We start from the raw sequence: 10,734 nt of genomic DNA on the forward strand, positions 1-10,734 counted from the left end.
TTCAGTTTCGATTTTCAAGGTTTCACATTGAATCTCATCGTACGGCATCGTATCGCATCATACGACATCGTACAGCATCGTACGACATCGTACAGCATCGTATGTGTTCAGTTTCGATTTTGAGGGTTTTCACATTGTTTCTCATCGTACGGCATCGTATCGCATCGTACAGCATCGTACGACATCGTACAGCATCGTACGGCATCATACATTATAATGTGTATGAATTTTATCGATTTTGAGGGTTTCACATTGTATCTCATCGTACGATGCCGTACGATGCTGTACGATGTCGTACGATGAAATTCAATGTGAAACCCTCAAAATCAAAACTGAACACATACCCAAATTCCTAAAAAAAAAAAATCGGGGCGTTGCCCCGAACCCCACGAGCTCAGCGGTGAGCTCGACCACCGAAAATTCTAATCCTAGCGCAACCAATTCGAAGATGAAAAAGAATTGTGATGAAAATCATTTGAAAATGAGATAAAAATATGGGTTTTTTGAATCATGGGTGTTTTTGTCCGATTTTGGGCCAAAAGTCCATATTCAGATATTTTTAAATATTAGGGTCTAATCTTGATATTTAATGGCTTATTAAGCCCAATTAATGAAATTTCTCCATCGTTAAGTGGTCCATAATGCAATTATTCCAAACATGAACCGTTTGTTCTTTTTTTTCTTTTTCTTTTTTTTTTATGCTCATGTTATGTGCTCCACCATTGAAGGAGAAAAAGTAATCAAATGACAAAGTAAGAAAAGAAAATGTCACAATATATTCCTTTTCTATCCATGACAACCTTTTCATGGCCTATAAAAAAGTAAGAACCAGTGCGGCCGAAGATAAGCCACAACTAGAAAATCGGAAAATCATGAGCCAAAAAATATGGAAATGTTCAAGGAATCACAAAAGCTCTCTTGTTGTAGTTCTTGCTCTCTTTCTTCTTCAGAACTATCTCGCTACGCTGCTTGTCGAGGCTTCTGTAAGCCATGAGTAACTGATAGTCACAATGTTGTACTACGGTTGCTTCTATATCTTGAAGTACGTAGACATCTCAGAGTTATGTTCTTCTTTACAGGTTCACATCGTTTACTTAGGAGAGAAGAAACAGGAGGATCCTACGGAAACTAAAAAGTCACATTATAGGTTGTTATCTGACTTCTTGGGAAGGTAATGTTGACAAATTTTGGATTTTTTTTTTTTTTTTGTAAATATATACCAATGATTTTTGTTGAAAATAAAATGATATTTTAATGTCTACCCAAGTTTAAAAGATATTTGTGTTGATACAAAAACATATTTTCAAGAGATAAGAGGAGCTATTTTAGTTGGTAAGCCAACAAATTTTATGAATTTGCTAAATAGTCACATTTTTATAAAAATTTTAAGTAAATAGTAATCATGATGATGTCGCATTGGATGTATTTAACATTACTTTATGCTGTTAGATTCTGAAAATTTATTTACAATTATTAACGATTATTTACAATTATCAACGCCATTTTGGTTTTGTTAATAAAATTTTGAAATTATTTACTTAAAATTTATCAAATAGTAGATATATAACAATTGGTTTTGTTAATAAAATTGTGTAACTACTTGAAATTTACCAAATAGCAATTGGTTTTGTTAATAAAATTTTGTAACTATAAAGTTGAGTTTTCATATATATGTGTGTGTATATATATATATATATATATATATATATATATGTAGAGAGAGAGAGAGAGAGAGAACTCGTAAGAAATGAGTTTGCACTTTCCAATAAAATCAGTAATAGAATATTTTATTATAACTTAATCATCGTGTGTATAAATTAACAGTAAACAAAATCAAAGTTATATATGGTATAAATGAAAATAACAACCATGTGTTTCCATTTGTTTTGTCAAAATATACTTTTCATGTGCTTATTTTAATTGGTACCGGCCTGTGAATTTTTAGAAATTCTCTAGATATACTTTTCATTATAGCTTTATTTCCCAGGGCTCACCTCCCTGAACCTATTTTGGTATTTTAACCTGTCTAAATTTTTTTGTTCATTTTCAGTGAAATTTTGTATAATCCAAGCTTATAGTTATTAATGTTTATTTGATTAAAATCACTGATTATATCATGAAAGATCCCATTTGAAACTATATTAAGACACTTTATTTAGATCTAATGTAATAGATGAAAACCAAAGAATTTTATAACACATGATCACCACCAATTTTTAAGCTGATGGTCCTAAAATTGCGGTCCATATTCATATACTAAAACTGCAGTTTAGATCGATTGTTACAACTCATACATTGTAAAATTGCTTTTTGGGGATTTAAACATCTGTATCTGAAGCAAGGAAGCTGCGAAGAAGTCTATTATATACAGTTACAGACATGGCTTTTCTGGATTCGCAGCAAGATTATCAAATGATGAAGCAAGGGCTATTGCAAGTAAATTATAATTTCTGTTACTTATAGTAGCTTTTCGTAAGACCCTTAAAAATACTGCACGTTAAATTTTGTCATCCGTTAATAATTTTGGCTCAATATCGTCGCAGAACTTCCAGAAGTCGTCAGAGTCATTCGAGACCACATTGTGAAGCAACATACGACTAGGAGTTGGGACTTCTTAGGAATTCATCATAAAAGCCCACAAAACCTTTTGACAAGGAATATGGGAAAAGGAACTATAATTGGCATTATCGATAGTGGTAAGATCATCTCCGACCAACTCCATAATAGAATGGGATGTGACAAAATGGGATTGAATATTCTGTAATTTAACCTCATTTCTCACTCCCTTACGGAGTGAGTGAATAGGAAAACTCCAAATATGAAATTTTACTATTCATTTTACTCTATTTTAGAGTGTGTTATAATAATATTTTAATAATTTAACTATTTGCGGAACGACAACAAAACTTATTATATTTTAATATATATTATGTGATTATTAATTTATCACAAAATCATTTTATGTTATTCTAATTTGATATGAACATCAATCAAAAATAGTCATTAATTAACTACATGACATATATACAAATTAGAACCTCTAACAAATTAACGGCTAAACATTTTACATTACAAAATCAAGTGCAAACAATATGATAAAAAGAATACATTACAAAATTAAGTGCAAACATATTGATAGATCATGTGTGGGAAAAGTATATTAATGAACAAGACTAAATAATAAATTGTTTATATTTTTTATTTTTATTATCTATAGCTTATGTTTTTTTTATATATGTAAAGTTCTCTAATTAGTATTTTAGTATGATGCACTTTACTTTATAATTATTTGCCAAGTACTAAAATGTTAAATGTAATGTGTGTTTATATTATAAAAAAAAATATTACTTTGTCTTTATTGGAAGAGTCACGTAATCATTCTAAATTTATATAATATGTCAAACAAATTATACAGTATGGTTGGATACAAAAGATACAAAAATATATATGGATTATAGTGTAATAATTAGGAAGTTAAAATTATTAAAATATTAGAGAAAATATGGAATATGCTTTTTTGGTATTAAAAAAATGGAGAATTGAGTTGGAAATGAAATATTGTTTGAAGTGACATAGATTGCATTTTGAAGTGTAAAAAACAACATTTATGGAGCTTGGGCTGGAAATACTCCAATAACATCTAGATCTATATATATATATATATATATATATATATATATATATATATATATATATATATATATATAATACTGGTAAAATATAAAAAAAAAAGTTGTGTAGGAATACTATTTATAAGATTTCGAGAAAAAAGTACTTCAAAAATCTTTATGTTTTTTCTTATATATTTAGTTACATTAAAGTTTGATCGGGTAAATATTCTACCACTAACAATTTATTTAAAGAAATTGACAGCAATAATATCATTGCTTGACAATTACCGAAACTCATATATTGACACATCAGGTACCAAATCAGTCACGAACTGATTGATTCCATGATACATTTGATACTAAATGTATCAATGCTTAAGTTTTTGTTGATTTTTAGTAAGTACAAAGAATTAATATTATTGCTGCAAATTTCTCATTTATTTATTTTGAAACAAGCACTATGTTCTTGAACACAACCCGATATAATTATCAAATACGAATCACTACGACTTTGTTTGAAACCCAAAACACGTAAGAGAAAATGAAAATTTGAAAGAAAATGAAAATGATACAGTGAGAATGTTTGGAAAAAATTTTAAAAAATTGTTATATTTAGAATTGTTGAAAAATAAATTTCTCTCTTATATTCTCAATTCAAATAAAACAAGAAAAACACAACAATTCTCATTTTCTTTTCCCTCACATTTTTTGGGTTCCAAACAGAGCCGAATATTATTGATAAAACTGTGATCAATATCAAACGGTTCCAAACGGCCAATAATTAAAAGTACTAAAATATATAGAAAATTAACTACATATTACCTTGATTGCCTCAAAAATAGTCCAAAGGCAATGACAAACCAAAATAGGGGAATGAAAAACATAGTATGAAACAAATCCAAGAATATACCAAAAAGCAAAAAAAAGTACAACCAAAAGTCACAAATATCAAACATAAAAACTAAAAACAGCGAAGCGCAAATCACATAGAACGTTCTTCTTCATCAGATCTGGACACGATCGAGTGATAGGCCTGAACACAACAGAAGAAGACCTAGATGAGGGAGCAGTTGCAGCATCAAAAGTATCATCAACAGTAGCAGCTTGATCAGCCCATCACAAATAGCTTTCTTGTAGGTTGCGGTGGTGATGATTTCTGCAAAGCTCAAACTTCATGAATTTGAGAATGTAACATCTCATAGGGCCGGAGAGAGAGGGGTAACATCAAGAGCTCACAATCAGCACACAAGTCAACGTCAGTGTTAGGGCTAGAAGATGGCTCAACAAATTCAATGACATGTTTTCCCTGAAAGAGCTCGTAGCTAAAACTCAGCAATAACATCATCAACATTCTTTTACTTCTTTTGAGAGAGAAGGATACCACAGATCAAAGAAGGAGACTCAATAGACAACTTATAACATCATAGGATTCGACATGTTTCAAGACATGGTAGAAGATGTACTCACCACAATATAAAAAAATAGCACAACCTAATAGAGTAAAGAAGTAAGACATGAAGTTACGCTAGAGCCATGAGAAGAGGGTTCATAGCTAGTAACAACAATCTTATGAAAAATGACTTTCTTGACACTCGGAACAATAGGCACAAGGAGACCCTTCTTAGTCAATCATCATGAACATTTATGTTCAATTCTTGCAAGATAGTCTTCTATCCTTCAGCGTGGACATCAAAAACTCTTGGATAAGAAGAAGTGGAGGCATCCTTTTTTTTACAACAAGATCACTTGGAGAATTACAATTTCCCTCTGAGAGATCAATAATAGGAGTGAACAAATTAAGAATGACATCAATCACATTCTCGTTAAGGGGATTATCACACTCTAAGAAAAAAAAATCTACAAGAGATTAGGTGATCCGAATCTTTGGTCCCCCAACAACATTAGGCTTATTCTCTAGGTTCTCCACATTCTCAACATCAAAATTAGTAACCTCACACAGTTACCTTGAATCATTACAGGCGGACCTTCGGTAGGAGAGATGATGGCCTAGTCTTAAGAATGAGGCACAAGAGGATCTTGAGTAGTTAAAGGAACATATCGGTTTTCTTCATAGGACTCTGACGAGGAGGTTTTTTTTGGTGATGTTAGTGATGGAAAGAGGGACTTTCTGCTCCGCCTTTTTCACAGCTTTGCGAGCGGAAGATTTTTTTCTGGTCAAACAGGGGTTACCAATAGAAGAAACACCTCTGGACATACCATCGGCACTTCTTTGAATAGTGATTCTCTTCATCCAAACTCCATGCACAATAATTTATCCTACCATAAATTTCTTCGAGACATCTTTCTTCTTTGCATGCTCATTAGCATGCACAGATTTTTTTGGGTTCCCTTCTTATATTTATCTCTTCTTAAACTGAACCGGACTGTTCAAATCGGGCCGGTATGGTCTGGTTTTTACAATTTTTTGGTTCGATCCAGTTTTTACAATTTTTTGGTCCGGTCCGGTACGGTTTTTACAATTTTTTGGTCCGGTCCGGTTTTGATTTTCTTGGACCATTTGAGCGGTCTAGTCTAGCTTTTTGGCTTGTTTTGAACCGGATCGTACCGTGCACAGCTCTATTGAGAATATTCTAATATCATTTAGGAAAATTACATAACTAGTATTTATAAAGTGCAACATTTATTTTGTGGTTGTTTTAAATCCGTTAAAACAGTATTTCAAACTATAAATAGTTATGGGAAAACTAGCAACGTTGCCTTTTTGAAACGTGATATTTAAGATCTAGTCCACGTTTGGTAAATTTTGTAGTCTAACCATTTACTGAAATTCACGGCAATGAAATATCGAATATACCCTTGTGTGGTTTAAATGAGTGAAAATAAAACAGCAGCCAACGTTTGAGTCCTACTAATAAGAAAGTCAATAACATCATCAGGCTTAGTACTTGCTTGGATTCAAATTTGAATATTTAAAAGGAAAATCATTAATGAATATAATATAAGAAACAAATTAAATATTTATTGAAATAAGTAACTTGTAAATCGTCAATAAATTTTCGTTAGTTTTTATTTATGCGTGTAGTAAATAAACGAAAATAAACCAAAATAAATAGGTGAGATATTCAGCCGACTTTTAAACAAATGATACATGTAAATTGTTAAATGACTAATAAAAATCACGTCATCAATTGTGGTTATGTTTGAAACTTAACTGAAACGTTGGCTAGATTGCAATTTCCACGTTTCAAGTCGCTTAGTCCATATAATTTTTCAATAGTTATTTGAGATCACGTTTCTTATAAATGAAAATTTAAACAGTAAAAAAGTTAAATATAGCCCAACACCAATAAACAAATTTTATTGCTTACAACTTGAAAACTACTAATTTCGTGATAAATACTATAGACACGTTGTTTTTGCTGTTGGATTCATAAAATCAATATTATATGCAATTTATATTTTCATGTACATAAAATACAATTCTTGGATCTATTTTTGGACATGTGCAGGTATTTGGCCAGAATCCAAAAGCTTTAAAGACGACGGAATGCCTGAAATCCCATCTCGTTGGAAAGGTGTGTGCCAAAAAGGAGCTCAATTCAATCACACAAATTGTAACAAGAAAATCATCGGCGCTCGCTGGTTTGTGAGAGGATATGCTGAACTATTCAACGTCAACCTCTCTAGCTTTGATGAATACCTATCGCCGCGGGATTTCAACTCGCACGGAACGCACACTGCATCGACAGCCGGCGGGAATTTCGTAGAGAACGCAAACGTGGACGGGCTCGCCAGCGGAGTGGCCAGAGGAGGAGCTCCTCGGGCCCATCTGGCGATTTACAAGACCATGTGGGGAGAAGCCGGGCAAGGCACAGGTTCCGATTGTCTAAAGGCATTCGATAAAGCCATCCACGATGGTGTTGACGTTCTATCCGCCTCTATCGGTGGCTCGGTGCCGTTTGAGCTATACAATGATGAATCGGATTTGGTTGCTGTGGGTTCTTTCCATGCAACGGTTCACCGAATAACAGTCGTTGCATCAGCAGGAAATGATGGCCCCGTTTCACAAACAGTCGGGAACGCCGCTCCTTGGATTGTTAGTGTTGCGGCCACCACTGTTGATAGAGCCTTCCCAACAAGAATTTCTCTTGGAAACAACAAGACTGTTTGGGTAATGACCCTTTAAACTTGATTCCGATTGAGTATTAGGGTATGTTTGAACTAAATAAATAAATGAGAAGGAAAATTAAGAGGGGAATCAGTCTTATGTGTTGTTTGGATTCATGAAAATTAGGAGGGAAAGAAAATGAGAAGGAAAATAGGAGGAAAATTGCATGATTAAAAGATGAAATTCTATATATTTTCCTAGAAAACAGGTGAAAAATGAAATTCATCGAAATAGGGTCCACTTTCATGTCCCTTTTTCACCATCTTTCTTCATTTTCTCTCATATATTTCGGCTTCTAAAGAGACCCTTAGTGTCATGTACCATAGAGTTCCAGCCGATGTGCGAACCTTAACTTGCCAGTGACTCTTTTGAGCTCAACCTCAAGATATTTTAGTATCATAATTAATATATAAGAGAACACACCTGTAAATCACCACTTCTTTGTTCTTGAATTGATCGCAATTATCCAAATTCAATTAATGAATTTTTAATATGTTTTAATGTCTACCCTTATGCTTGTAGGGCCAATCTATTTCTTTTGGAGGGACACGTGGTGTTTTCGGTGCCCTTGCATTCTCCGGCCAAGTAGCCTCGGAAGAAGCAACCTCGTAACGTCTCTTTTTAATTCTCTGTAAATTTCTGGTCGCGAGTTATTCATTTTCATCACTAATTAACGAATCATGCTATATGATGTTCATTTTTAAGCTTCGAGTGCCTTCCGGGATACTTGAATTCAACATTGACAAAGGGGAAAATAGTGCTGTGTATCTCAGCTTTAGCGCAGATAGGCGTAAGTTTAGCAGCAGAAGTAGTAAAAAAAGCCGGAGGAATCGGAGTCATATTCGCTCAGCAACGCTCCGACGTATTTTCCTCATGTAGTATTCCATGTGTTGTTCTTGATTACTCAGTCGCTACAAAAGTATACTACTACGTAACCTCTGAAACGTATGCATTTTTTTCTTTCATTTTTCAATCATTGATCATATATATTAAAAAATTAAAATATAAAGCAAGTAGTGTAAGGAAATAAAGGTGTTTAATGTTCAATATTTTATTTAGATCTCCAACCGCAAAACTTAGCTACCCGAGTACATCTATTGGAAAAGTTCCGTCCCCGCGAGTTGCTACTTTCTCATCGAGAGGACCGTGCACGTTGACGCCGGATGTTTTAAAGGTACGCCCAACATGAATGGCAATCTTTTAAAATTTAGGGACTTTTTGTGCCAAAAAAAAAGGATCAAGCTACCATAATACGTAAAATTCAAAGGTTGCTTGCTTGTTCAAAAAAGCCGTAACTTAATAAATTAGCTCTCTTGTTTAGTGTTCTCAATATTATTGACTTCTTACAAAAAATAATAATAATTTCAACGACTGTGTGTAGCCCGATATAGCAGCCCCCGGAGTAAATATATTAGCTGCGGTGTTGAACGGTAATTACGCCTTCGAATCGGGAACTTCAATGGCATGTCCGCATGTTTCTGGAATCGCTGCTCTCATAAAATCCGCTCACAAAGATTGGACACCTGCGTACATAAGATCAGCTCTTGTGACAACGGGCAAGTCCAAATTTCCTTATTTAGCATTAATTTTACTACCTCACAATGCAATGATGTTCAGATGGATGAAATATTTTTTTAATTTGAATCGCAGCGTATCAAGTCGGAACGGATGGTTCAAAAATCTACGCAGAAGGCCCGAACCGTAAAGTGGCGGACCCGTTTGACATCGGAGGCGGACAGGTCAACCCGGACAAAGTATTGGATCCGGGCCTCATTTACGATGTCACAACACAAGACTACGTGGACTATCTTTGCGCGGAGGGTTTCGGCGACTCATCTCTTGCTATCTTGACCCACAAGAAAAGAAGCTGTGGGGGACGAATCAAGGCTCCGTTGGACTTGAACCTTCCTTCGATATCCGTTCCGGAGCTGAGGAGTGGAATCAAAGTTGGTGTGACGAGGACCGTGACGAACGTGGGAGCCGTGGATTCGGTGTATAAGGCCACAATAGAGGCTCCTCCGGGAATAAACGTATCGGTCGAGCCAAAAACACTGAGATTCAGTGCTGGCATTAAGAGCTTGTCTTACAAACTCAACTTCTTCTCTGATGAGAAGCTAAATGGGTATTACAAGTTTGGTAGCATCACTTGGGAAGACGGAAAGCATTCCGTTCGTAGCCCGATTGTTGCTCGGGTTATCGCACTTGAATCTTATTCAGATGCTTAAATCAAGAATATCCCCAAGTTCATTTCAAGAATCTATTTGGGCTAAGTTTGGAAATGTTTTTAATTTTATTACTTGTATTTTGTTCGTGTGTGTATGTTTTTATTTTCATAATTAGTAAATCAGTGAAAGCAACACTGTAGCTCTGAAAAGTCTCTCTGTAATGCTTTCTTCGATTTATTCTGTAACCACGTCTTTTTTAAAACATATATTGAATGTTGGGGAATGCACTCATATTACCAGTGGATTTGCAGTTCAAATTTATCAGATAATCAGCAATGAACCTCAGTTACCCAACAAAACAATGATCGAACTCCTTCTCATGGTATCGGATTAATTTCAACTAATTTGACCAGCCTCCTTACTTACATGAAAAAAATTTTGTTGAAACAAAACTTTATACTTGTACAATGTTCATAAGATGCGAGTAACCTTAGCATATATCGAGACCCAATAGTTGATACGCTGTGTCGTTTAGCTCTTCACAGTCGTTTTTATTTATTTGGACTCTTCACAGTCGTTTGGTTTTGGGTTTTCAGCTTTCTTCTGTTTTAATCTACGTGTAATTTTTACACATGTTTTATTTTTATTTGCTATTTTTATATTTAACTAATGTTAACGGCAAACTGCACGGAACATAATATCTTTACAAGCACGATGCATCTTTATATAATATCCAGCCATCCAAAGTTCATAATAGGATATTTTTGAGTAGTTGTTTCTTTATTTGATTGTGTGATTGATTGTAGTAGTTGGATTTATGTTTGGTAAA

General features: G+C 34.1%; 1 protein-coding gene across 1 annotated transcript; it reads left to right on the forward strand.

Annotated features, from left to right (window-relative positions):
- Positions 1-769: 769 nt before the first annotated feature.
- On the forward strand, positions 770-10,209 carry LOC149389757 (subtilisin-like protease SBT3.9). Its single transcript, XM_089623165.1, has 10 exons — positions 770-983; positions 1,080-1,171; positions 2,339-2,436; positions 2,544-2,696; positions 7,082-7,743; positions 8,263-8,348; positions 8,446-8,685; positions 8,800-8,914; positions 9,122-9,296; positions 9,391-10,209. Exons 1-10 carry the CDS (start codon positions 807-809, stop codon positions 9,963-9,965), a joined length of 2,373 nt encoding a protein of 790 aa, XP_089479291.1. The 5' UTR covers positions 770-806; the 3' UTR covers positions 9,966-10,209.
- Positions 10,210-10,734: the final 525 nt, after the last annotated feature.

This window comes from Urtica dioica, chromosome 8, assembly GCF_054948205.1.
Source record: "Urtica dioica subsp. dioica isolate 48M chromosome 8, U.dioica_male_clone48M_v1_H2, whole genome shotgun sequence".
Lineage (NCBI taxonomy): Eukaryota > Viridiplantae > Streptophyta > Magnoliopsida > Rosales > Urticaceae > Urtica > Urtica dioica.

Excerpts from the sequence above, each read along its gene's own strand:
- LOC149389757 (XM_089623165.1), top strand. The coding sequence starts at position 807 with ATGGCCTATAAAAAAGTAAGAACCAGTGCGGCCGAAGATAAGCCACAA. Across the intron at positions 2,437-2,543 it reads TGAAGCAAGGGCTATTGCAA|AACTTCCAGAAGTCGTCAGA; the intron begins GTAAATTATAAT and ends ATATCGTCGCAG. Across the intron at positions 9,297-9,390 it reads ATCAGCTCTTGTGACAACGG|CGTATCAAGTCGGAACGGAT; the intron begins GCAAGTCCAAAT and ends TTTGAATCGCAG.